General features: G+C 42.5%; 1 protein-coding gene across 4 annotated transcripts; it reads left to right on the top strand.

Annotated features, from left to right (window-relative positions):
* Positions 1 to 1,720: 1,720 nt before the first annotated feature.
* On the top strand, positions 1,721 to 27,852 carry myom1b (myomesin 1b). 4 transcript variants are annotated; one of them, XM_068709978.1, is made up of 41 exons: positions 1,721 to 1,844; positions 2,267 to 2,496; positions 3,898 to 4,032; positions 4,162 to 4,336; positions 5,551 to 5,708; positions 5,898 to 5,990; positions 7,170 to 7,258; positions 7,519 to 7,560; positions 8,415 to 8,429; positions 9,141 to 9,302; positions 9,704 to 9,865; positions 11,645 to 11,786; positions 11,934 to 12,133; positions 12,410 to 12,463; positions 12,594 to 12,718; positions 12,801 to 12,984; positions 13,072 to 13,246; positions 13,334 to 13,455; positions 15,571 to 15,588; positions 17,895 to 18,091; positions 18,182 to 18,308; positions 18,654 to 18,838; positions 18,919 to 19,033; positions 19,113 to 19,269; positions 19,352 to 19,458; positions 19,540 to 19,584; positions 19,684 to 19,820; positions 19,917 to 20,061; positions 20,392 to 20,451; positions 20,756 to 20,823; positions 20,924 to 21,037; positions 21,844 to 21,931; positions 22,019 to 22,057; positions 22,155 to 22,260; positions 22,500 to 22,663; positions 22,842 to 22,878; positions 23,084 to 23,106; positions 23,309 to 23,364; positions 23,466 to 23,681; positions 26,028 to 26,169; positions 26,275 to 27,852. In XM_068709978.1, the coding sequence occupies exons 2-41, from the start codon at positions 2,336 to 2,338 to the stop codon at positions 26,490 to 26,492; spliced, it is 4,758 nt and encodes a 1,585-aa protein (XP_068566079.1). In that variant the 5' UTR covers positions 1,721 to 1,844; positions 2,267 to 2,335; the 3' UTR covers positions 26,493 to 27,852. The 4 variants fall into 4 exon arrangements, with proteins under 4 accessions (XP_068566079.1, XP_068566080.1, XP_068566081.1 ...); XM_068709979.1 differs by lacking the exon at positions 8,415 to 8,429; XM_068709980.1 differs by lacking the exon at positions 15,571 to 15,588.
* Positions 27,853 to 27,992: the final 140 nt, after the last annotated feature.

Raw genomic sequence — 27,992 nt, 5'->3', positions numbered from 1 at the left:
TAATAAGGTATAATGTATGCGTTTTAATGCTAAATTATGCAAAGAGTTAATCTATTGTATAATAAAATAAGTGAAACATGTTTATTTGCTTTCTTGAAAAGAGTTAGATGAGAAAATTGACACCATTCTCATGTCTGTACAATGTAAATATGAAGCCACAGTTAGCAGATGGTTAGCTTAGCTTGACATGGAGACAGGAAACAGCTAGCCCTACTCCACCCATAGGTTGCAAACATGCTTTAGATGATGTGATGTGAACTTAGCAATAGTTGTGTAGGCAGATTTTTTTTTTTGGAAAGAGACAGGCAAGCTGTTTCCATTATTTATGCTAAGCTAACCAGCTACCACCTGTATATATACCTTATAAATATGCAAGTGGTATCAATCTTCTCGTCTAACTTTCAGACAAGAAAGTGAATAGTGTATTTCCCAAAATGTCGAACTATTCCTTTAAGTAAAAATACAGTTTAAATGCAGTTGAATTACAGCATTTTAGGCTTAAGAGTCAACTGGACTCTCCAGCATCTGATTAGAACAAGCTGTCTTTCCTCTTAGTTAATCATAGCGGTTCAAAGCAGACATGATTTGAACCGCTCGTGACATATTTTATTACACTAGTAGAATATATCCCATTTTCATTAAACAGCATTTAGTGGTATAACCCTGCTTAATGCATTGTATTGTTCTCCTTAGTGTTGATCTCTTTTATGTGTTTACACTTGAGATTGCTGCCATAACATTTTAGGTATGTTGCCGACTGTTGTGTCATGTGGGACAGTGGGGGTTGAGGTCCAAAAAGGACGACCTCAGTGTTCACTGACGTGATATTATTTCCCATGGAAACTCACCAGGTGTTTGTGTTGCAGTCAGTCCGTTACAAAACATACCGAGTCCAAAACATGTCCAAACATCTGTGGCAGTCAAACCAAATCTGCCTGCCAAATGGCCTCTGACCGTCTTTGTTTTTGACAGGAACGTCCTTTCTTTACACGATAACTTCATGCTTATGAGTATTTTATCAACGGCCTCTGAGTCTTTGATGAACTTCACATTTTCTTTTAGTAGCTGTTTATGAGCTGAGGGGACAAGAGGGGACACAAATAAAGGTTCGACTAGAAGCGAGAGTGACACAGATACAGTGCATGTGAGACGAGTAACAATAGATTAGCTAAAGTTAGCAACACTCACAGCTGAGAGTGCTTTGGTGAAAATGAAAGACAAAAGCTACTGGAGAGATTGACCAACCATGATGTACTGTGGGCTGAAGGCCAGCAACATTGACATGTTTGTGTTATGGACTTTATTAAAAAATAAAAAGAGATGTTCAATTAAATAGAAGCCACTTGTCTCGAGGAAAAGTTGGATTCTGAGGTGACATTTATTTGATGATTATAACAATGATCAATAACTGGTCAACTCTTTGACTTACTTCTGCGTAGCAAAACAAACAGAAAGACACACTTGAACAATATGTTTCTGTTCACTAATTAATACAGTGCATACACAGATTATTACATTTGATAGATTTCATACATGTACATGTTATTAGGCTGTAATGCTCATTGGCAGAAACCTGGACCCATTAATGTCTTGCCCTACGGGAGTTGACTTGCCCCCCCCCCCCTCACACACACACTCACTCTGCTCTTAGTTATTTTTATCTCCACCGTCACCATAAAAGGCTGTGACTGCTGCTAGGACACTCTGGCAAAGGCTGACATTATTTTGGTTGTGTGGAAACCGCAGCCCTGTACGCACCTACCTGTGGGTTTGCTCGGATATTGAGATTTAAGCGTGGAATTGGACCATCTTTTTCATTAAAACTTTGAGGCTTTTTGTCCAGGGTAAGTGGAAACAGTTGTGCAGGGCTGAGATGTGATGGGCCAGGTTGTAGTTGTTGCACTATGTCTGTCTAAGCATGATGAGAAAGTGCCCGAGTGCCTGAATCTTACATCATGTCTTGCTAGCTGATTTTGCAAGTTTGGAATTTCATGATGGTTGAAAGTCTTTAACCTGTTGTTTTTGGCTAGAATATTTAAATATACTTAACATTGGCATCATGGGGATTGCATAACTTCTACATAGAAGTTCTTTAGTTTTAGTAAAGTTGATTAACTCTCCATGTTCAACTACAAACATGTTGAAATGTATAAAAGCACAGCCAGCTTGTTAAGCCATTAACTGATTTCAACAATAAGTCTAAAAGTCACGATGAACCTACAACATTTGATAACAGTCGATCCACCTGCTCTTGAACACTAACCAGTCACACAGACAACAGGTAGGCAGCAAGAAAGTCAGAAACCCGGGGCTCGTACCAGGAGCGGCCTGCACCATGTCTGGATCTATACCATTCTACCAGAAGCACCATCACCACTACGACCGCAGCTACCGTAGCAAGGAGACGGAGTCTAAGCTCAGCCAGTACCAGACCAGCAGCAGATACACTGCTGGCGGCGGCTCCTCCGCCACCAGCAGCAGCAGGAGGAGCGGGGGGTAAGGAGGAGGAAGAGTGTCATACCTTCATCCATCAATCCACTTCTTTGTCAGTGGGAAGCTCCCCCTTAACACCATCACCCAACACCAACTGATCAAGTTCACTTCCAACAACCTTGTTGTATCACTTCCCTGTCACAGCATTGGGATCATCTTTCTTTGTAACCATCCTTCGCTCCTCTCCTTCTCCTCACACACACCTGAGGATCTTTGCTCAACATTCTGGTTAAAATCTGCTTTGAATCCCGCATGAAGCTCTTTGCATGAGATGCTGTGTTTGCTTTTTTCTGCATACTGACAAACTCTTTCCTGTAACACCTATTCCTAGATAACTAACATTGTTTCTGGAAACATGTTATTTTTGTAGTATCAGCTGTGAGGAAGTGCACTGTTATGTAACGGCTGAGTTATGGTATATGGCATAGACTGAAATAGAATCCTGACCTGTGCGTTCCATGTTGGAGGGAAAGCAACAAGTGACAGATTGTCAGTCTTTAAAACCGGGGTAGCATGTACAGGTATTATGAATAATTTTTGGAAACTTATTTGCTTCTCTTTATTCCCAATAGGAGAGTTGTTTGCTAGCGGTCCTTTTTGTTAACAGGATTTGTGCGTCCCCTGTCACATGCATTGGTCATGGGTCAAATGAGGTTTTTGTTAGTGTATGTCACTAAATGTCAAATGTTAAAATAGAGATAGTAGTGTCAAGCAGTTTGGCTTTATAGCTGATTCAGCTCTGTGATGATGGGGATTCTTTGTCACTGCTTTTCTTTCTTATCTTAGGAACAAATAAAAACACCCAGTTCATAGAGATGATATATACTACAGTGCCTGGCAGGTCTTTAAATACAGTGTCCTGGAGAGTGTGAACAGGTCAGAGGGCTTAGGTCTCACTAACACCATTTGATCTTTGCCTTTACACTCGTGTGGCCGGGCAGCCCACCAGTCACCAAATCTGTGCTGAGGAGAGGAGGGTTATGTCGTGATGAGGATTTAACAGTCGGTGTGGTTGCAATAATACATGCTGCATTTAGATAGACATGATTACTGTTATATGAAATAACTGTTACTGGATTTCAGTAGTGAAACTGAAGCTCTCGTTTATGTCATGTTTGAATCCATTTTAATGGGTGTTGATGTAGCGCTTATCCCAGAAAGTCAAGAGAGCGTAAGTGGTCAGTTAAAGGGACAGTGAGCCAGATAGATACAGGAAAGAACTAGGGCAGTTGCCCTGTCACCCTTCTTGCCCTAACTAAACCATCCACACTACTACGCTACCCACTGAATCTCCATCTACAACCCATCCACCCTGATCCTGGCTTTGTCCCCACATGCTGATGTTACGTGTGCAGTTGCTCTGTCTGGCTGGCTGCCAGGCTGATGGTGTTCTATATGTCCCAGACTTAAAGTGGCTTCATATTCTGGGCTGGAGGCGAGCAGACTAAGCCCTGTACCCGAGAGAGTCAAGCCAACTTACTTGGCTGTGGATAGAGAGAACCAAATCATCGGCTATGTAGTGCCTATCTTCAGGGGCAGGTAATGAACTCTTTCCACCAATGAAAACTGAAAAACATGTTGTGCAACATCTTAAAAGTTATTCCAGCTTTAATGGTGTATGCCTTGCTCCCCACATCTCATCCCCGGCTCTGCTCCGCAAACTCCTAGTCACGAGTTTGCTACAGGATTTTCGGATACAGAGGAGGCGAGGGTGAGGGACACTGCTGCGTACATGGCCCGCAGGGACTTGTTCACCAGTGGCCTGGAGATGGAGAGGTCAGAGCAGACCTCCAGGAGACAGGCAATGCGCGAGTCGGCCGAACGCATCTCTCTGAACAAAAGGGTCAGTGGGGGAATCCTACATGTAACTCTTATGGGGGTCATAAAGGAAGCCATCGACCCACAGCGACATGGATTACTAACTGATTATCATCTTCACGTCACAGAACATCGGTGTCGTATCAGAGTCCAGTTTAGGATTTAGATTTTTTTTGTGTGTTCGCAAACCCTTCTCCATCATGGCATCAGTGATTGGCTTTTCATACCAAAGCCATCATTATAGATCATTCTGAATAAAAATGTCACAGACTGACTTTTGTTACTCGTGACATCACAGCAGTCATGGCGTCTTACTTCTGACATCACTGTAGATCATCATCAGGTAGTTTGTTGTTACTTGTGTCGCCACAGTAGACGACTGTGTTCCATTACATTACTGAACATTCCGTGTTGTGTGACGTCACAGTAGTAGACCATTCTGCTTCATAGCTCACCAGTATGTTTTTCTTTGTGACACATGACAGTACACCATCATGTTTCATGACATCATGGAATGTCTAATTGTTGAATCACAGATTGGCTTCTGTTACTTCTGACGTCATCCCAGTAGACCGTCCTCTTTCACAACATCACACATGATCTCTTTTTTTTTTTTTTTAATCGCAGTGGAAACAAAAATAATTTACTACTGAGAATAAGTCATTGCAGTGCTGCTCAGGAACACCTAGTGCCTGTGGTTCAGTGGTTGTTACTACTACTCCGTACACAAGGAAGTTATTAATGTCCCTGGATGATTATGTGAAGCAGTCCCCGGTCATTCATTGAGCATCATGAAAGCCACAGCGACGCCCTCACTGTATCTGTCCGTCTCCACTTTGTCAGATAGCATTACTACAGGCCCAGTGGTAATGGGTGACACATTCCTAAGGAGATCCTGTTTCTTGAGACACAGAGAAGCAGTGTCCTGATGGTGTTGTCATATTCTGTGTTGAGTTACTGGATGAACTATTTAAAGGACATAATGAACAGCACACACTCACACTAATAACTCATGTTGAGTTTAAAAGAATCTTGCATGTTCAAAACAAACAAAGATATGTTTGATTGTTGCTCAATTGTATCGCTTTGTTTTCGCTTCAACCGTGCATTTTGAATTCCTGGTGAAGTCATGTGGATTTTTGAACATTTAAATATTTCTATTTGTTTTCTACAGGGTATGGTTGGTAAAAGTGCAATTGTCCTCAGTGCTTTAAGGCTTAAGAACTGTTCTGTTTGTAGATCTATGAACACGGGGAACACTTCAAGCGCATGAACGAAGACAGCCTGATGCACGTCCCGGAGTTTGTGATTAAACCGCGCTCCCACACCGTGTGGGAGAAGCAGTCTGTGCGGCTGCATTGCACTGTCAGCGGCTGGCCTGACCCACGGGTCGTCTGGTAGGTCACAGAGATACATCACCTGTAACGTCCCCTCAAATCTGTCTTTTCTGTCCCCTCAACATCCTGCTTGTTCTTTTCAGCTCCATCTAGTTTCCGTGGCTTTTATTGTTGTTCCTCTTGATTCAGTTCCATCGTTTTCAAGTTCTTTCTGTTTCTTCTGGTCTGTTTTCTGCCTTCCACTAAAAGGTACAAAAACAATGTGGCAATTGACCCTCTTTCCAGTGCTGGAAAGTTTAAACTTGAGACCAGATACAACATGCACTCGCTGGAGATTAACAGGTAGGTGAAGCTCCTCCATTTGCATATAGCTTAGTTTATGTAAATGTAATTTTCTTACGTTATCAGCTAGCTATTAGCTCTTTCACTGATTATTTAATATAATTTACCGTAATACCTGACCATGGACAGTAGAAAAGCATGGGGTAGAGCCTCCCTTTATGTTTCTGGAGCGAAAATGTGAAGTTTAGATTTGGGTTTACTGCTGTCTGCAATCATTAACAAATAGCTTAGCATTTTCGTTGCCTTAGAATGAGCCGTATATGCAGAGCGGGTTCTCATCACGGAGCCAGTCACCGTGACTCTACAGTAGCCCAGAATGGACAAACAAAGCGCATTTACAGAACTTAGTTCTCCTTCACACTTGCCACACGGGAGAAGTTTCAGTTGGTTGCAACCATGCCCCAAGATGCCACTAAATCCAACACACCGCACCAAATGTTCATATAAAAATACTCCAAATGTGTTTCTGTTCTTTTGTTTTTGTCACAGAAGGACACAGAACTTGAAGAAGTGTATTTTTAATTGCATTCTGTCTTCAAGTGAACAATTCTCCAAAATACAAACACACACACAGTAGAAGTGAATGAGTGATTCATTTTAACTGTTTAAATATAACCAGTGAAATATTGTTTTATCTACTCATTCTACATCTTACTTTAGCTTCTTAGCTTGTGATTGTACCGGGAAGAACCAAAGCTTCCGTCTTTATGGTAATGTTGATATATGCCTTTGTCCCAACTCGCCCAAACACACTGACACGGTTGGACTGCGAGCCAGAGAAGAGCCACACTATTTCCCAGGCTGCCACAGATAACAAAGAGCAAGTCTAAACATAGCGAAGACCATCTGACCAGTTCAACGAGTAGCAGCCAAAACTCACCATGAGGAACACAAGAGATTATATTTACCACACTTGAGTGGAATATGGTGGCGGTAGATACTGTATGTACAGAGACCTACGCCAGCTGGTGCACATGACATCACCGGTGGTGTCTATTTCTTACCGGAGTATTCCTGGCCAGGAGTTATGGAACGCTGTACAGACAGAGGCCCGCATGCTTGGTATTATTTACATGGTTGAGAGGGTTGAGGTGGGGGAAGGGCACTGTACACATGAGTCCTTAAGAGAGAGAATGTGCGCATTATGGACATCGATCACCTGACGCTCTCCTCTTTCAGGTGTGATTTTGATGACACGGCGCAGTATCGCGTCTCTGCCATGAACTCCAAGGGAGAGCTGTCTGCATTTGCCTCCGTCGTTGTCAAGAGTACGTTTCTCCCACAAAAACCATCACACCCCAAACGAGCTCCTCTCTAAATCACGAAAAACAGTGATTATAGCTCACCATAGATCAACGCTATCAGTGTGTAAAGATTCCAAATATGAAGTTTTTTAACTGTAAGAGGTCTCAGAAGTAAGAACCAAATGTACTTTAAGTTACAAGTGTCAATAATTAGAGACCCACTATGTGTCGACATCTATGTGTGTGCTGCATGTGTTAATAATAACTGCTGCTATTCTCCATAGGGTTCAAAGGTGAAATGTATGAGTCCTTGCCATCACCCAGACGTAAGTGTGAATTCACCTTGTATTTGTGTTTGTTTTTGTCTTTTATTGTACGCTGTATTGCAGAATTAAAGCTGCGTTCGTTCATGTATGGTCACCAGGGGGCAGAGGAACAAGCTGAAAGACACAGCCTTGACATATGCACATCTTTTTAAGATGTTTTAGCTAACGTGTTAGCAAGCAGTTGCTAATTTACACGTCACAGCAGATGCTGAGCAACATTAGCATTCATTTTTAGTTATCTGATGAATGTAAGTCACACATTCAGTCTCTTTACAGCCCTGTTTTGGTCTCCACCATCTCTTTAGAAGAGCCTCTCTCTTCAGCTGCTGATATTTAATTCTCCTCACCAGCTAGTTGCTACCTTTGTCTGTCTGCCGTTTGGTGCTGTGCATGTACCGTACAGCTGCTTGCAGCCTTATCACACAGAAATTCGTGAAATGACCCCAACCTAGGCGACTTAAGAAGTTACAAATGTAGTTTTCTTTTTACCAAAACCATAATCTTTTCGTTTGCAGTAGTTTTGCGGCCTAAACCTTAAGCGTTAAATTGTTTCGATGGCCACCACCACGTACAGGCGCTGTTATGAGGTCGCGGTCACGTCTTTCTGTGTGATTGTGTTGTTAATTAGAGACTATTTGCTGAAAACATCCTCCCTCTGCTGCTGGAAGCAAAATTAATCAGAACAATAACAGCAATATGGTGGCAAAAAAACTGCTCATACAGGACTGACCTGCAGTGATGAGTGGGATGTGGTGGGTTATGGTGGGATGTGGTGGGTTGGGGGCTGTGAAGACGAGTGGGTGCTACTGCACTAACAACTTTTCTGTTTCCTTGATGCTGCGGCGACAATGCAGGTGCCAGTACAGAAGGTAACGGGGTCACTGGATTCTGGTTTGAAAAACGTTTTGGTGAACTTGATGTTTCCACCGTGTGTCCGTGCATGACCACTGTTGTCTGTGTTGATATTCAGAGTTCACGGTATTCTCTGTGAGACGTTCGTATGGAAAAATCTACAAATTTTTCTGCATTTTCGGGTTGAAAACATTTTTGGCAAGTATGCAACTTTGTAAACGTATGTTCTGTACATCTTGAGAGTACATTTTGTTACCATTAATTAGTAGAGCATTAGAATTAGAATGCATTAATGGTTATTTAATCCTACATATATTGTAAATGTTTTAAATGTGTGAATTTTCACAATAAAGATCCTAATTGTATTTTTAACTAATTCAGCAACTGAAATGACTGAATATTTAGATTTTCACGTGTCTGTTGTGCTTCACTGTTTATTGCATGATAACAAACTATTTTGAGCACTTTCCTCTCAGAGTCACTCTTTTGGTCTGTCGCTGTCATTTATTCTACACATTTGATAAATGTTCTGTTCTCCACCTTCTTCTGTCTGGCTGAGAAGATTTGATCCAGCATATCGGTGTTTCTGTGGATATGACTATTGATCTGATTCGTCTCTTTCACAGTGCAGTGTTTTGTTCCTCCTCTTGATCTGAGCACAGTCTTTCCACTTTCCACGATAATGCCAGTCCAAGCTCTGACTCCGCTGTCTCATGCTTTGTCTGTAGACGGCCCGGTGTCCGAGTATGGCATCAACTTCCAGACCCACATTGTTGATACATTCGGTGTGTCATTCGGAAGAGAGGGCGAGACCATGAGTCTGGGATGCACGGTCATCATTTACCCGGCCCTGGACCGCTACCAGCCACAGATCCAGTGGTACAGAGACGGTAAGAAGACGTGGATCATTTATAATTAATCTGAATCTACAAAGCAACAAAAGCTATCAAATGGATGTAGGGGAATATAAATTACAATATTTCCCTCTGAATTCTTGTGAAGTATACAGTAAGTAGTAGAATATTTAAATACTCAAGTTAAGTGCCTTAAATATAGTACTTAATTGCAGTACTTAAGTAAATGTACTTAGCTACTTTATACTCGATTTCAGATAGATTATGTATCTGATCTGAATACATCACATGCATTATTTTTGGTTGGGAAAACTGCATATTTAAAAAGTGTGAAATGATTTGTGAATGATTCACTGTCCATGTCTCTGCCTAGTGTTTTATGAAGGACTGTATTTGCGTTGCATGTTACTCAGACGGCCTCCATCTTTTCCCCCCAGATGTTCTGCTGTCTGCCTCTAAATGGAACCACATGGCCTGGAGCGGAGACCGAGCCACGCTGACTCTCACGCACCTCAACAAAGAGGACGAGGGGCTGTACACCCTGCGCGTCACCACCAAGTCCGGATACGAAACCTACTCAGCCTACGTCTTTGTCAGAGGTGGGAACGCTTTCCCTCACTTGTCTCTCAGCTGCTCACTAGATGATGGATTATAGTCTAACTGAGTGCAGTTTGGTGCTTAAGAACACTATGCAGGTGTCCTAAATCAGCTGCTCCTTGCCTAAATAACGAATCAAGATGTTGCTCCAGTGTTGCCTTCAAGCCTGAGACTCCTTCAGAGGACTCTGAGTCATTCGTGGTCATGCTGACCATCGTTCACACATTTAGAAAGCCTTTAGTTCTATAAAAAGTTACGTATCTTTGATGTCTTGACACATACATGATCTCTGCCATCCTTGAAAACACAAGATCAATGCGACCGGATTCCTCCAGCTTTGTTTTTTGTCGAGCAAGTCATCAAGGTCAGAGTCACAACAGCCCGTCCCCTGGCACCTGACGACAACACCACGGCTAACGGTCAAAGACCGGTGGCTGGTTTTAAATAGGATGCACTCCCTGGCATCTGTTTGAATACAGTGGAAAAAGTGGTCGGTGAAGCTTATCTTTGCTGCCTTCAGAGACAATCTGACCTTTACAGCTTCAGCTTCCAGACAACAGACCCTGTTGTTGACTTTGGTTACAGCTCAGGGTCGCCCAGTACGTCACATTATATTACATTAATTTAGTATCCAAAGTAGCTCATTCAAGTGCTACATTTAGAGACAATAAGAGATAGAATTTGTTTTCTTTATGGGTTAAAGTGCAGTCTGAACAGATTCAGTCTTTTTTCCGTCTGCGACAGAAGAGGCCCACTTAAGAAGAGGCCAGTCTCCAAAACAAAACACTCGATGAGCCTGGCTGCAGTCGGTCTATTCTCAGAGAGCTCAGCGATGGAATGAGCCTGTGAGCACTGATAGATACTGTAAACATCTGCTTCAAGGAGAATCAATAGGCTGCTCAGTTTCCTTACAGCTCTTTGTGAGTGAACACACTCTCTGGTTATAACGATCTCCTCTTGTTTTATCACTTCTTTACATACCTCTTGCATCTGTTTTCTCCAAATTCTCCAAAAGTTAGTATTAGACAATGCCTAATTTGCATATTTAAACATAGAATTTCACTTGTATTATTAAAACTATTTTCTTAATACGTGCTCCTAATTAATGATGCAACTCTTAGGTGGCCTGGCTTTACCCCGCATGTTTAAGAGTCACCTCTCTTATCCCCTTTCACTCCGGGGGGGGGGGGGGGCGCGGCTAATTCCGTCCTCCTGCTGCTGACTGCTCTCGGCTTGTGTTTGACTTGAGGACCAGAAACATTCCTGACATCAAACCCTGCAGCCACATAGTTCAGCAAAAGGCACAGCTCACCTTCTAACCACCAGCTGCAGTAGAATCAGTTCACTAGAGACACATCTTTGGCTCAAAGGTAAATAAATATGAAAGAAAAGTGCACTCAGTACAGTGCAGATCTCTGCCAGGGGTTAGGGTTACGTTCTCATAATAGCCTGATCTAGGCCGCTGTCTGCACCAGCTTCGTGCAGCTCTACTGCACTTCACTGTGTAACGCTTCATGTTGACTGATAAACACTTCCTCTGAACAGAAACTGTCATACCTACGCGTGCAAATCAAGTGAGGAACAAAATATATTAGACTGATTCCAGTAGTATGGGAGATAAGCTGTGGACAGACACAGAGATGCACGCACGCACGCACTCACGCACACACATAAATACATAATCTCCTGGTGCAGATTAAACAAAACAAAAACAAGAGTGTGTGAGACAGAGAGAGGATGCATACCGACGGTCCTGATGGTGTCGATGCTGTTTGTGTTAGACGCTGAAGCCGAGGTGGAGAGAGCTCCGGGTGCCCCTCTGGATGTGCGCTGCCTGGATGCCAACAAGGATTACATCATCGTCACCTGGAAGCAGCCAGCTGTCGACGGTGGCGACTCCATCTCAGGCTACTTTGTGGACAGGTCAGCGAATGCACGGCAGTGGCCAAATGTCACTAAAGCCAAATGTCACTGACTGATAGTCTAAAATCAAATGCCCTAAATCCGCTGCACATATTCTCCCACGATTGAAACATGTGCATATTGACAAATGTTGTAATATGTGTACAGATGTGAGGTTGGAACCAACCACTGGATCCAGTGCAACGACACTCCAGTTAAGTTTGCCCGTTTCCCCGTCACCGGCCTGGTGGAGGGCCGCTCCTACATGTTCCGTGTGCGTGCCGTCAACGCGAGTGGCATGAGCCGCCCGTCACGAGTCTCTGAGCCGGTGGGTGCCATGGACCCAGCTGACCGCGCCCGCATGAGAGGTACTGCAGCCTTTACTGTGTGTCTGGTTCAGACACAGCCTCCATATTTAAAGAGCTTTATTTACTCAGAATAATGAGAAACACAATAAGAGTCAGGGGCAATGCATTTGTTGACAGATGCATTGATATCTGCAGACAACAGCTCCATAAAACAACGGTGGATACTTTTTACTTCTTACTTAATAGTTATGGTCATTTTCAAATGTGCAAAAGGAGCAAAATACAGAATGTTAAAACCTGATAAATACCTTTTCATGATCATCTACTGGCTGTCAGGTACCTCTGCTCCGTGGACCGGCCAAATCATTGTCACAGAGGAGGAGCCTGCAGGTAGAGAATGACATGTTTGATACCTTCATTTATACCAGTTATGTCTACGACACCCGGTGACATGGAGGCAATTTTCCTGCTGCACGGGTGATGTGTTCAGGGACCTAATTCATTATCTTTTGATCCTCAGAGGGCATTGTTCCTGGCAGACCTCTTGAGCTGCAGGTGACAGAAGCAACCAAGAACTACGTGGTGCTGAGCTGGAATCCACCTGGAGAGAAAGGCCTTGAGGGTGTCATGTACTATGTGGAAAAGGTAGCGTATTTAACAGCGCTTTCTCAGGTGTTTCCTGTTAAAAGAAAGATCTGCACTAACACCTCGTATCCTCGTTTGTCAGTGTGTCTCGGGAACAGACAGCTGGCAGAGGGTGAACACAGAGATCCCGGTCAAGTCTCCTCGCTTTGCGCTGTTTGATCTCGCCGAGGGGAAATCCTACAGCTTCCGCGTCCGCTGCTGCAACTCCGCCGGTGTCGGCGAGCCGTCCGACCCGACCGAGGCCACCACTGTCGGCGACAAGCTCGGTCAGAAAACACGCATACGTGCATCATAACAGCAGAACGTCACATTTTACGAATGTCACAAAACATGTCTAACGTTCTGGTCCACAGACATCCCATCTGCCCCAAGCAAAGTTGTCCCTATCAGAAACACAGACACATCAGTCGTTGTGTCTTGGGAAGCGTCCAAGGAGGCCAAGGAGTTGGTGGGATACTACATTGAGGGGAGTGTTGTGGGCAGCAACGAGTGGGAGCCGTGCAACAACAAACCTGTGAATGGCACCAGGTAAAATGACTCCTCCTTCTCGTTAAACAAGCGTTGTGTCGTCCATTTGTTCTATATAAACGCATTGCCTCGTTCACATTTTTGCAGGTTCATCTGCCACGGTCTGACGACGGGAGAGAAGTACGTATTCAGGGTGAGGGCATTGAACGCAGCAGGGCTCAGCCAGTTCTCCCCGGAGTCTGAGCCTGTGGAGGTGAAGGCTGCTATCGGTGAGTTAAACCGACGGTTCACATCTCAGAGTCAGAGGACACTGAGAATCATAGATCCTCCAGTTGTTTGTATATTCAGATGTGTGGCTTAGAGGACGGAAGCCACCGCAAAAGAAATCCATTTAATGATGTTTTTAAATATGCTGTTGGTGCTGCAGCTTGTATTTCGGAAGTCATTTTGCTGTTAGTTAGACTATATTTTGTGATATTTAAATTAACACAGATAATTACGTTAGGATATATTATGTAAGGAAATGATATTGATGATATATGATATTGAATGCAATGCAGCAGATACTATCATAGCATTTCCACAAGATTACACAGAATGCAATGCAGCACAATCTAATTTATTTTCTTGAATAATTTAAAAAGGAAACTAAATCTCTTAATTTGAGCATATATAAAAGACAAAAAGGTTCAAAAGGAAGTGCAGGAAACCAGAAGTAGGTGTAGGTGAGGGAGGTTCAGGTGAGCTCAATAAAAAGAGGAAATTTTGCACGCAAGATGACTTTTGAAATGCACTGCACACCACAGAATGATTGGTTAAAATATTGGTCTAAATGGTGGAATTGTCCTTTAGTAAGTAGTAGTAAGTATGTTTACCTGCAGGAATATCATTTTAACGTGATGTCATCTTTTTGAGACGTGTCTTCAGCTTTTTATGCCATCAGCATTTACACCCCCACACTTTCTCCACCATGGTTGCACCCTGTGTCACCCTGTCACGTTATTCTGCACTGGTATGTGCCCCACCTACCCACCACCCTGTCCAGCCACATCCACATCCACCCTCCCTCCTCCTCCTCCTCCTCCTCCTCCTCCCTGCACAGCCTGAGGCGGGGTCAGGACTTGTAGACTTCATTTTATGTGGGTCAGTGCGATCCAATGCATTGGCTGTTACAAACCAGCCCATTGTCACACACCACCACCACCACCCCTCATTTCACCTTTCCTGGGCAAAAGTCGTGTCGGCATCCCCTCTTGGTGCTGAAGGTGGCGACACACACACCTCTCCCACCCCACCGGTACCCTCAAACTGCACTGAGTTTCTCTGTCTTCACCTCTCCTAGCAGCTAACCCGGCCGTGGAATTGTTCTGTTCGATAGTTAACTGGATTTTAATGAGTAGACTATAAATTATTATAGGACATTTGTAGATCTGACTGGGCTGTCTGGTTTCAGTCAGACCTAGTAACACTTTGCATACACTATAGGGCTGAAATCACTCTGTATTATTCCAGTAATGATATTATCATATCACATATTATCAGAATTAAACCCTTCACACATATAAAACATGATCTCTAAAGACAAATTCTAGATCTCAAGATCAGAGGAACATTCATTTAAACAAAATAATAACTCTCCACATTGAGATACAATCCCAGTGAGTCAATATATTATATTTAATTGGAGCACAAACAGACCAATCCTGCTCTTTGTGATCTCCTGCATGTGTTCCCTGAAGTCTCTCCGCATTATTACCAGCACAACGTTCAGCCTTTGGACGTCTCTCACTCACTCACCAGCTGTGTTCTGTTCTTTGTTGTCCCTCATGAAACACACTCAGGTAGTACACGACTAGTAGAGCACACAGAAGTATTGGTAACGTGTTTTCAGGAAACACAATCATTTCCACTTTGTCGAATTACAAATAACGTAATGGGCTGTTATGCTCCGACTACTAATACACTTCATTTACAGTATATTTCAGTAAGTTGCAGCTCAAATTTGTTCATGTTGAGGAGCAATAACAAGTGCGTCATATGAATTAGATTACTCAGTCATAACACACTATTGAGTGGATATCTAAGAGGTGATGAAATCCATTGGCATTGTTAGTACAGTGTTGTTTCATAGAGGATTGGTGCAACGCCTGCACGCTCACAGTCATTGCCTGTTCTACTTTACACGCCTGCATGCTTTCATAATCCAAAATGAAGCCTACTCACCTCCTCACACGGATGTTGGTCATCTTGTCTTCATTTTTCACTCCCTGTCAGATGAAGACATTTCACTGTAGTTTGATAGGCTGATGTACTGTTTCTGTTTCTGCTCGTCTTCTGTTTGCTGTTTAAAAGCCTCTTTTGCTTTTCTCTGATAACTCCTGTAGGGGGCGGCATCCCTCATGGTGTGTTGCCGGAGATGGGGCCGGGGGGTAACGCGGGCCAACTAACCGAGCACAGGCCACGCTGGACGGGCACGCATGACACTGTCCAGTTCCCCCCCGCCACTATGCAAAAGCGCAATAAAGCTCAGGCTGACACTGAAACCAGGCAGGGGGCCGGAGATGCCGGCTCTGCCCTCGCACTGCCCGAACCGGCGGAGAGTAAACGCAAGGGGGGCAAGAGAGGCAGTGTGTCCTGGGCCCCTGACCTGGCAAAAGACCTGGTCTCAGAGTCTGTGTCAGACTCAGTTTCTGACTCACTAACTGACATAGCCCCAGCTGCACACTTAGACCCGGTCACCGTGGAGGTTCAGGATCAGGCTGTAGCCGCAGACAGTGAGCCTGACGCCCAACAGGCACGTAAGTTCTCTGTAGACGCTTCTGCTGGTCGGGAGACAGCGAGGCCCAGGAGAGGGTCTACAGGTGAGCCCCGGTCACAGATGGAAATCCTTCATCTTCAACAAACACACACACTTAGATCTATGCAGAGCACGTTGTCTTCTCAGATCAAAATGTGTGGATATCTCTTCTATCAGTTAGCACCTCAGTTGAGATCAAGCCAGGTGGAGTGATGGTTATCCTGCATCTAAAACAAACACTAAATAAATGATCATCCATGAAAATATTCCACCCTGACCGTACAAAGTAAGGTCAGGTTCTACTGCAAGGTTCTACTTTTGCATTCACATGCTTCCGACATATACTAACCAATAAACAGTTGGTGGAGTTCTCTGCTGGTGTTCTTCTCTTTAAGGTAAGTCACTGTAAAACACCACCAAACTGTAACTCAAAACGCTTCTCAATAGTTCTCCTGGCCACCACTTTCCCACTCCCCACCCCCCCTCTCCTCCCACTGGGTGGCTCAACATCAGTCACCATGCACCTCAGGACCTGCCATCACATTCAGTACCCAGAACCCTTTAACACGCACACACAAGTATGTCATGGCAGGAGCCAGCTAATCACACCCTGTGCTTCAAAAGTGGGTCATCCAACCAACACAAGAGCAGAACACTTGTGACCTGAGACCTTTCTGGTGGCTCACTGTGTAACCCCTACAGATTCTCTGCTCTCGGACACTTTGACCAACTTCTCGCCCCTAAAAAGGGGAGAGTATCAAGTTCAAGTGACTATTTGTGTACGACAGGCCAATTTATTATCACAATGTTACACGATCCTGCTTTTGGAGAGACCTTGTTGCTCACAGTTACGCCTCCACTTTGTCCTTTGTTGTGTCATTTCTCACCACAAATCTGATGTAATGTATAACTACTTTCCGATTAATATGAAAGAACAGTTTGACATTTTTGGAAAATTATGTGCATTTGCTTTCTTGCAGAGCGTTAGATGAGAAGATTGATATCACTCCCTAGTTTTTCCGTGAAAAATTAAGCAAGATTAGCTTAGCTTAGCATAAAGACTCAAAACAGTTAGCCTGGCTCTGTCGAAAGGTAACAAAAAGATTCCTAAAACGTTATATCTTGTTCATTAAATCTGTTAAAAAATCTAAATGTAAAAGTGAGAAAACAGTGAGTTTTTTGGGGGCGTATTGGTGGACTGTTGTTAGCGGGGCACAGTGACCTCCTGGCTTTAACACTTTGTGTTTTGTATTAAACAAACAAGTTACTACTTGTAAACAAGTTACTACTTGTTTGTTAGTGTGTTTTAGTGGATTACTTTTTTGGACAAAGTCAGGCTAAATGTTTCCCTCTTGTTTCCGATCTTCATGCAAAGCTAAGCTAACCATCTTCTAGCTGTTGCTTCATATTTAGCGCATAGCCATGACAGCGGTATCGATCTTTTCACTTAATTCTAAGTAAGCAAAAAAAGCATATTTCCCAGAATGTCAAAGTGTTCCTTTTAGCAAATCATATTACAAAAACCTGATATGAAAGGTTAAAGGTGCTATTGTGTTGTAGGTTTGTCGATATTCTGTTACAGCAGGTATTCGCCTACTAGTGTCTTTAAACTTTTCCAAAACACAGCGGTGACTTCAGTGATGTTTTGTTATTGGAAGAGAGTAAGTTGTAATGCAGCCAATACCTGCTGTAATGTGACATGTTTTCCATAATGGGACACTGAAGCGTGTCAGCATCAACAAAGCAACAAAGCTACTATACACTTTCAAAGATCAAGGATGATAAATCATTAATTATTATAATTAAAAACAAGTTTGGGAATTAAAAGTATCGCCTCATTGTAGCGCTTCAGTTTCCCATGACATCACCCTGAGGCATTATGGTGCTAATATGTGTTTTCTGTCATCCCAGCCTCCCCTGCTCCGCCCTACGGCATCACCGTCCTGGAGTGTGTGTGCGACTCCATGGTGCTGGCCTGGAAACAGCCAAGCTTCATCGGCGGTGCTGACATCACCGGCTATTTCGTGGACTACCGTGAGGTCGTTGATGGCGTGCCGGGGAAGTGGCACGAGGCCAACATCAGGGCCATCAGCGACAGGGCTTACAGGGTGAGGCATGAAGTTCAACAACCCAAATACAGGGTTCAGTTGATGTTAAAAGACACTTCCATAAATAAGGTTTCATTTTCATGTCTCCAGGTGTCCGACCTGAAGGAGAACAAGAAGTACCAGTTCCAGGTGCGTGCGGCCAACATGGCAGGTGTCGGCATCCCTTCGCCGCCCAGTGACACGTTCCTGTGCGAGGAGTGGACCATCGCCGTGCCAGGTTGGTTATTGGACCCACTGGGAGGATGTTTTCATGAACAGAACCCTCTTTATTCAACATCAACAGAACAAAAAACAAAAAATCCGATGTTTTGGTTTGAGTCGACCAAGATTTCTTTTGTCAATTAGTCATTTTTTTTATGCTTTCTTCATGTTGAGTGACTTATTTCCATGAAACCTAGGAGCACATCTCTGGTAAACACAGGATTTAAAGTGGTGCTTTTGCATATTTTTTGTGTGGAGAAACTCAGATGTACAGATCTACTGATTAAATCAGTTATGTATTAATAAACAGAATCGTATGAGTGCTAGTGAACTAAGGGTTTCTTTGGCTTTTTTACCACAGGACCTCCTCATGACCTGCAGGTACGAGAGGTGCGAAGTGACTCTCTGGTGCTGCTTTGGAAACCACCTGTGTATCAGGGCCGCGACCCGGTCAACGGTTTCTACATCGACATCAAGGAAGCGGAAGCGCCAGAGCAGGCGTGGAGAGGAGTCAACAATAAGGCTGCAGAGAAGATGTTCATCAAGGTCGCCATCGGCGCTTCGTTTTGATCGACACGTGTGAGCAGCAGCTGTGTGCGATAATCACGGTTTCTTTCATTTCGCAGATTAAGGATCTGAAGGAAGGAGAGACGTTTGTGTTCCGAGTGCGCGCTCAGAATCAAGCCGGTGTCGGACAAACCTCTGCCGTGACAGAGCCGGTCGTAGCTCTCACCAAACCGGGTAGGGAAAGAAAACGTTTGATTGTGATGAACCGTTGTCGACGAGCTCATCGCTAAAATACACCATCTCTGAATTTCAGGCACCAAGGAGATAGTGGTGGATGTTGACGATGACGGCATCATCTCCATGAACTTTGAGTGCGTCGACATGACGCCCGACTCCAAATTTGTGTGGTCTAAGAATTACGAGGAAATCGCGGATCCATCCCGCCTGACTTTGGAGACCAAGGGAAACAAGTGAGAGGACTTTTTAAGTTGAGGCTCTTTGATCGACCCGCCGACACTCCGCAGTCTTACCTCGTTCTTCTGTTCCCTTCAGAACCAAAGCTGTCTTCAACACTCCTGGGGAGGAGGACGTTGGTATATACTCGTGTCTTGTCACCCACACTGATGGTGCTTCATCCAGCTACACGCTCTCTGAAGAAGGTGGGTCACAAAATCACACGTTTTAAGAAGTAAATGAATAAAAATGTGCATTTATGAATAACTTCTTCATGTCTTTGTCAGAGCTGAAGAGGCTGCTGGAGGTCAGTCATGACCACAAGTTCCCCAGTGAGTGCATCAGCACGTAATCACAGCTGTGAAGTATGAAGTATGTCATGAACTGGACTGTTTCTCTTTAAGCTGGCTCTCTCTCTTTCTTCACACCAGTTATTCCGCTGAAGTCAGAGTTGGCTGTGGAGCTACTGGAGAAGGGGAAAGTTCGCTTTTGGCTGCAGGCGGACAAGATGTCGGCTAACGGCAAAGTCGATTACATCTTTAATGACAATGCTCTCTCTCAGGGGGACGTGAGTAACCGATTATCTCAGAGTTATTATTTATGATTATTTATGAGTTCTACGTAGGGGAGAGACGTTTCAAAGGTGTCGTTTTTGTTTTTGTAGAAATACAAAATGAACTTTGACAAAAACACCGGCGTGATTGAGATGATCATGGACTGTCTGACTCCGGCAGATGAGGGCACCTTCACCTTCCAGTTGCATGATGGGAAAGCAACCAACCAGTCCAGCTTGGTGCTGATAGGAAACGGTATGTTCAGTCAAACAGTAAAATCAGAAGATGATCCCAATCACATGTTCTATTAAGATGGGTTCAGTGAGTTTAGTCTAGTGTACACACTATTTAGATGCTACAACCTATTGGGAACAAGTAGATACTTACTTTATGGCATAGAATTAGTTCTAGGCTCTGATTGGGCAACTTTTTGTCAGTCTAATCTGGCAACACTGATCCCAAACTACATTCATGTTATCACATAATTTAACAGCAACAACAACCACGTTTCACATGTTAGATACCACGGCTAGATTAAGTGTTGATTTAGGCCATGACATGTTAACTAACTCTGTTTATTTGCAGTGTTCAAGGAGCTGCAGAAGGAATCAGAGTTCCAGATGAAAGAATGGGTCAGAAAGCAAGGTATGGGTGGCTGCATGCTCAAAAATACTCAATACAATTAGTTGTGTTGTCGACAACATGTCAGAAAACAAACACCCTAAAAACCACATAACAGTATCCAGAGCCTAAATATCCGATACAAAGACATAAAGAGAAAAGCTGGAAAATGTTTGGTATTTCATTTTAAAAATGGACTTGAAACAATTAACCGCTTATCAAAACAGTTGCAGATTAATGTCCTGTTGATGAATTAATGAAATAACTGCTCAAACATGTTTAGCTCTACTGGAATCGCTGTTGATTATAACGGCCATGTCCGTTGCAGGTCCTCACTTCATCGAGTATTTGGGTTATGAGGTGACACAAGAGTGCTGCGTTATACTGAAGTGCAAGGTGAGGCAGAACTTTTGAACGTTGTTCCTGCTGCGCTCTTTTAAAGACACATACCGTGAGTGTTGATTTAATCACATCCATCTGTCGCGATGCATTTCAGGTTGGAAACATGAAGAAGGAGACGTCTGCGCTGTGGTACAAAGACGGACACCAGATCAAAGCAGACGAGCATCTCGGCTTCACCGAGGGAGTCCTGAAACTGGAAATTGCTCAGGTAAGAATATGAGAAGTGTGAATTTATGTATTTTTATATATATATATATATATATACGTATATATATATGTATATATATATATATATATATATATATATATATATATATATATATATACGTATATATATATATACGTATATATATATATACATATATATACGTATATATATACGTATATATATATATATATACGTATATACATATATATATACGTATATATATATATATATATATATATATATACATATATATATACGTATATATATGTGTATATATATATATATATATACGTATATATATATATATATATATATATATATATATACGTATATATATATATGTGTATATATTCAGATGGACACTTTCCCTTCAATGCTGGTCCACAAGGTCTTTGAGTAAGTTGGAATAAGAAATGATCAAAAGGGAGTTTTTAAATCATTTCTTATTTACTAATTACACTAAAAGGTTGTGGAATAAATAACCAGCATTACTTGTCTTTAAAATAAATTTGACACGTCATGTTTTAATTCCTAACAATGCCATTACATAAATTACATTTTTTAGACACCGTTATCACTTTCCTTATCTGTTGTCATCACGGGCCAAACGGCAGTTTCTGGTTTTGCCGCTCTGCCTGAGAATGCTTCATTTAATCATTTGTTTGTTTGTCCGGTGACTTTTTTTGCTTTTGCGTCATATATGTGTTTTCTGCAGCGCCCATAGCAGAAGAGAAACGCTTGCCTTTTCAGATGAATAGTAATGATATTCCTCACTCGTTCAATTTGACGTTCCTGCTCTCTGTCAGGTTTCCAAGAAGGACTCTGGTGTGTATGAGGTCGTTCTGCAGGATGACAGAGGAAAGGACACTTCCAAACTGAATTTGACAGATCAAGGTAACCTTTTACAGTCACACACTGAGATAACCAATCATGACCGGAGCAAATATGTCACTCAGGATGATCAAATCTGTCCCCTTCAAGGTTTCAAAGACTTGATGAATGAAGTTTTCGGCTATATCGGTAAGAAGATGAACATTTTGTCCACACATTGAACATTTTGGTGCATGATTCATTTTAAATTTGCATTTTGATTCCAAAAATCATATTTGATTTGCAGCCAATTCCTCCACTCCGCTGAAGATCACAAGCACAGACGAGGGCGTCCGACTCTACACCTTCGTCAACTACTACAACGATTTACTCCAAGTGACGTGGCACTATAAGTACGTTATGTCTGCGCTGCTATTTGTGCAAGCATATAGATGTGCTATTAAAATCAATTAGTTACAGGTACTCTAGCAGATGTAAAGACCTGTGCATTGTTTAATTACACCTGAGAGTGCCCTGGACATGGTTGTAGTATTTCCTGTAATTTTGTGCCCTTTTTACAATCGTAACATATTTCAGTGCTCTTCCTCATGTTTCTGCGTTTCCACGTCTGCTCCGTCTCTCTGACCGACAGGGATTCGGCCATCGCCTTCTCTGACCGCATAAAGAGCGGCGTGGTGGGAGAGCAGCTGTGGCTGCAGATCACCGAGCCCACGGAGAAAGACACGGGCAAATATGCCATCGAGTTCAACGATGGAAAAGGTGGACTGAGGAGGACCGTTGAGCTGTCTGGTCAAGGTGAGACCACCAGCATACCTTAGCCTCAATGACTGTATAGTACCTGTACTATGGTTTGATGCTGCTCTGTTTTAAATGTGTGGATTTTAGACATTTTATGATCTCTAATAGACTTCTTGTACATCTTTTATCCTACACTGGCATTCATATTCATATACAACCTTTCTTTGTTTTGCAGCATTTGACGACGCATTTGCAGAATTCAAGAGACTGCAGTGAGTTACATATTCCCCGATGACTATCATACTATTATAGCTTCATGTAGCCGCAATCCCAGCATGCACAAAAACACATTTTGTACATTTAAATCTGTGATTTGAGGAACTATATGAAGAAGTTTGCATAAAGATCACGTCTGATCCTCAGCACCTTTCATCTAATGTATTGTTCCCTCTTTCTTTCCTTCCTTTACCTCATCAGAGCGAATGCTATTGCAGAGAGAAGTAAGTGTGTTGTGTTTAAAGTGGCTTTGTGTGACCTGTCCTCATTTTGTTTAGAATTATCTATAATGGAGTTTCAAATGCTGCAAGTTGGATTTGAACTAAAAGACAGATCATTAACGTCCACCCTGGTGGTTTACTTTAAATTACCGTAGAAATAAAACGTATTTAATGTAATTATTGAAGTTAACTTTGTTCCTTTCAGGTCGTGCTCGAGTAGCAGGAGGCCTGCCTGATGTGGTCACTATACAGGAGGGCAAGGTAAACTGCTTCAGCGCAATGAGACACTGACTCTGCTTGAACGTCATCGTTATTACTGTGTAGCTTCATTATATGTGTGATGCACGTTGTCTCCTCACCAGGCCCTCAATCTCACCTGCAACATCTCGGGAGACCCTTTGCCAGAGGTCACCTGGCTGAAGAACGACAAGGAGATCACGTCCGACGACCACTGCATCCTGAAGATTGCCTCAGGCAAGTTCGCCAGCTTCACCATCACCGGCGTGAACACGTCGGATTCCGGCAAGTACAGCATCCTGGTGAAGAACAAGTACGGCACAGAGAGCGGGGACTTCACTGTAAGTGTCTTCATCCCCGAAGAGGCGGGCGGCAAGAAAAAATAAAAGCGGTCCAAATCTTGTCGTAAATATGTATAAATGGAAAAACACTGGAAACAGTGAAAGTAAAAAAAGAAAAAACGGGCTTGAGGATGTGTCAGGTGTTTTGTGTAGAATATGAAATTATTTCTAGAGGTGCTGAATCTGAAATGAAATGTGAAAAACAATGCAGAGAGAAATGCAGAGTGTGGTGAAGAGTTGTGACTTCAGATTATAATCATTATATTTAATAAGCATTTGGCCCAATAAGAACAAATCTAACGTCACATCCACTCAAAGCTGTTACTGGTGCAATTTTAGGTTTTGTTTGTGTAAAGTTGTGGCATGCAGAGAAGCACACGTCTGCACTCATTTTACTCTGTTTGCTTTAGAAGAAAAATGAAACATTACTCGAGAAAAGAAAGCCAAAGACGTAGTATAAGACGCGTTGTGTCTTATACTGGGAACGCTACGTCATAGAGACGAAAACCATGAAGTTAATGTGCAATGTCTGTTAAAAAGCCAAATGTTTTTACGTGTTTTATCCCATTTGCTGAAAATCATGCATACTGCCAACGAAAGCACTCTATTGATCCATGCATTTTATTTCAGTGCTTTAAGGGTGAGCATTAGTCAATGCAAAACAAAGACCCGCTAACAATTAAGTGCTGCAGGGAAGATTTAACTTAGCGTCACACTGGTTTCCTCAACAAAAAGCCGATGGGATTTTACCATTAGACATTTTGGATTATGGCAGAAAAGAAGCTCTGTGGCTCTGCTTTGTTAAGTAAAACAACAGTAAACAAAATGTATCGCAAATGGGCTAAAACACGCGTTGTGTCATTTCATCAGATTTTACATTTAGTCCTGTTTTATTGTTCGTGATCATGGCGTCACTTCCATCGTGCACACTGTATGTTTTGCCCGCTGTCACTGTTGTTACAACGTGTTTCACCGTTAATGTGAGCTCCCCTTCACAGCCGATCATTAACGATGATAACGCCTCCTTTATTGTGACGAGGACTGTCTGATCACTGTTCTTTAACCGTGGTTATTGCATCACTTCCTGTTCCCCTGGTTCTTGATGAGACTAATAAAAACAAGCATGTACTTCCCCACTTCCTCCTCCTCCTCTTCCTCTTTGAGTCGTCTCACTTTGGTTTGCACCCTCCACCCTTCACCGTTCACTTTCTCGTTCCAGTTGACTCGTTCCATTTTCACTCCCAGTCACCATCCCTGTAGACTCGGAGCGCCCGGAGATCCACCACCAGAGACCCACGTCTCTGTGCTGTGACCACTGTGTACTTTAATGATGCTGCTCTGGAGAGAGAGAGACACTCTTAGATGATCGTTGTGTTGTTTTGGTGTGAGTTGTCTCGTTTTGGAGATATCGGCTATAGAGAGGTCTGCCTTCTCTGGAGGACAATATGACACCAAAAAATTAAAAAAGGTGCAAAATAATTCATTTTAAGGACCCGGTTGATAATCCACAAGCAACTCACACCAAAACAATCTAGATTGATGAATAGCACCACAGGTAAGAGGATGTTGGGGTGAACTGTCCCTTTAACATGCGTACTACTGCTGGAAGTCACCGTGCAAATCCAAGAAATAATCCAGCACATAACCCCCCTGTGAAACTAAGCTTTCGTACGGATTAACGGACAACATATAACGGGTTAATTAGTGAGCTTTGGGCAGAGCCAGGCTAGAAGTTTCTGTTTACAGCCTCAGCTGAGCTAAACTTATTCTGCCGTCTCCTCAGTGGAGCCTCGTGTTGAACAGACACGAGAGAGGCATCGATCTAAACGTCTAACTCTCAGATAGAAAACGAAAATCTAAAAATGTCAGACCATGACTTGAACAGACCAGGACTACTGTATGTCTGTCAAGTGCTCATTTCACATCATCTGTTCTTGTTAGAAAGTGGGCTTAAAGTATTATTATCATACACATTATTATTCATATTATTATTCATATTCACAAATGCTTTTATGTTTATATTATGCATTACATAGGATGTCCTGGTTTTAAAGTGGTTAAAGAATGGGATTGATATAAGACAATGATACATCTAAAGAAATATGAAAAGTAAATCAATTTCACCCAAATATTCAGTAAATGTAAATTCATTTTGATGGATTTCTTAGTAAACACAAATCAGTTTTCCTTGTGAAATTGATTAGGGGTTCAGTAAATATTTTTAAGTCACCATTGTTCAGAGTTTTTAGAGTGTAGGGCTTCATTGTTTGGCAGCTGTGACGGTTACTTCTGGTTAGAGCGAGGCCTTTTAAAACACGCTGACGTCTGACTGCATCCTCCTCTCAGCTGGAGATCGTAGAGGGAACGCCTGACTTGGGGGTGACTTCATACTCAACTGATGCGGAGGGAAATGTGGTGTTTGGACCAAACACCCCGAAAGACAAGATGAAAACCACAGTCACTGGACCCAAGAAGCAGAAGAGAAAGGGTGAGAGGGATGAAATGAAACATGTGACGTCTGAAACGCGACATTGTGGGGTTTCATTTTGTCACGACTGAGATGCAATGCTTACTGATGACTGTGCTCTTGCAGAATCTGTGAGCAAGACTCTTCCAGTGGGAAAGGTTGAAGACAAAGACCGGGAGAAGGTTGCAGTCAAACCCAAAGCTTCAGATTCAGAACAAACACAAGATGCAAAAGAAGCTGACCAGCCTTTGACTGCTGACCAATCGGAAGCTTCCGAGCAGCCTGCAGACACAGCGGAGGAGGAGCCTGGAGCAGGAGCTGAAACACAGCCAGAAGCAGAGTGAATCCATACTATAGTGGAGAAAAGTATTGATTATACTCACGTATATGCAGATGTGCTACAAGCTTGATGTGGGCTACTGAGCCTAATATGATTGATGTGTTTCCAGTTAGACCTTGCATTTGCTCTTATTAAACATTAATGATAACAATATTCCACATTTGTGTAATACAATAAGTGTCTTATGGAACGTATACTGTTTGTTTTATATGATGCACTCATAATAACACTTTAAAGACCACTGTTTTTACGGTTTCCCTGGATTTCATTTAGATATTCTTCTTTTTTATCATATTTTCTTTAATAAAGAATCAGTTGGCGTATATCTTAAATTCTACAGCATAGAGAGGCTTACAGAACAAAGCAAACAGGAGACATTCTTGGGGTGAAACAGAGCAGAGTTAACTCAAATGAACAAATGTAGAAGGTGTAGAGGTCCAGGAGAACAGGCCACAGCTCCTTCTATACAGGATTTAGATTTTCATTGGAAATGTTTGCTTTCAAAATGTATCTGAAAACTTCACGCTTCTGATTTTGAGTAACTATAACACTATAACTACGTCAGTGATACTTGTAACATACTGCTAACGGACACATTTCAGGGACTAAACAAAAACAATCAAAAAGAACGGACGTTATGGGTGCTGCAGCTGAAGCACGTGTTTTTGTGCTATGTAGTTTAAACTTTACGACATTCAGGCAGAAAGCTTTTACGCGCAAGGTCCCCAATCTAGGAAATCCCTGTAAACGTCCAGTCACAGTCTGACTCAGCAGGGGTTTCATGGGGAACTGAAACGTTGTACTTCCCTGCAGAGTGAATGGTTTGCGTTGTTTGTTCCTCCTCACTTTTATTAGTAAAACAGCTGGCGGCACACTGAGGGTTCAGATTAAATCAAATTAAATTAATAAATCCCTGAAAACCTCATGCCACCTGCAGGACTGCTGCTCTGAGGCTGATTGACCTCTGACCTCCGAATGAAGAGCGTGAACTATTCTCTTCCTTACTGTCATTGCAAAATGACAATCACAATATGTTTCCTGCACTTCATTTCAATAAATGGGTAAATTGTACTGCATCCGCATTTGGTCAAATCGTATCAGTTAAAACAGGTTTAAGTCATCTAAATTATGAATTGTCATGTGCACAACTATTACATACAAGCAGTCGTTGGCAATGAAAATCTCAGACATCAGACCTATTAGTCTAATTAGTGCCAAAATAACATATAAGTATGCAATATAACCTGAATAAATATGAAATAAAATATTTGTGGTAGACAGTATTCATAAACTGCCATGTAAACAGGTATGTGAGAAGTAATAGATTTATTCTCATCATAATAAAATGAAATGTTTTATCACCATTCAGGATTTGTGAAGTCATTTCATTGATTCATCATTTGCATGAAGTGCCTGAAAAGAAATATATATTTTGATATAAATGCACATGCTGCACAGTCAAACACACTTCCAATAAAGGCTGAAGACAGCAGCTGTTCTTTGA

This window comes from Cebidichthys violaceus, unplaced genomic scaffold, assembly GCF_023349555.1.
Source record: "Cebidichthys violaceus isolate CVI_PGR_0920_01 unplaced genomic scaffold, fCebVio1.0.p SCAF_15, whole genome shotgun sequence".
In the NCBI taxonomy this organism is placed as follows: Eukaryota; Metazoa; Chordata; class Actinopteri; order Perciformes; family Stichaeidae; genus Cebidichthys; species Cebidichthys violaceus.
The sequence above is the reverse complement of the archived record's forward strand: the minus strand, read 5'-3'. Positions and strand labels throughout refer to the sequence as shown.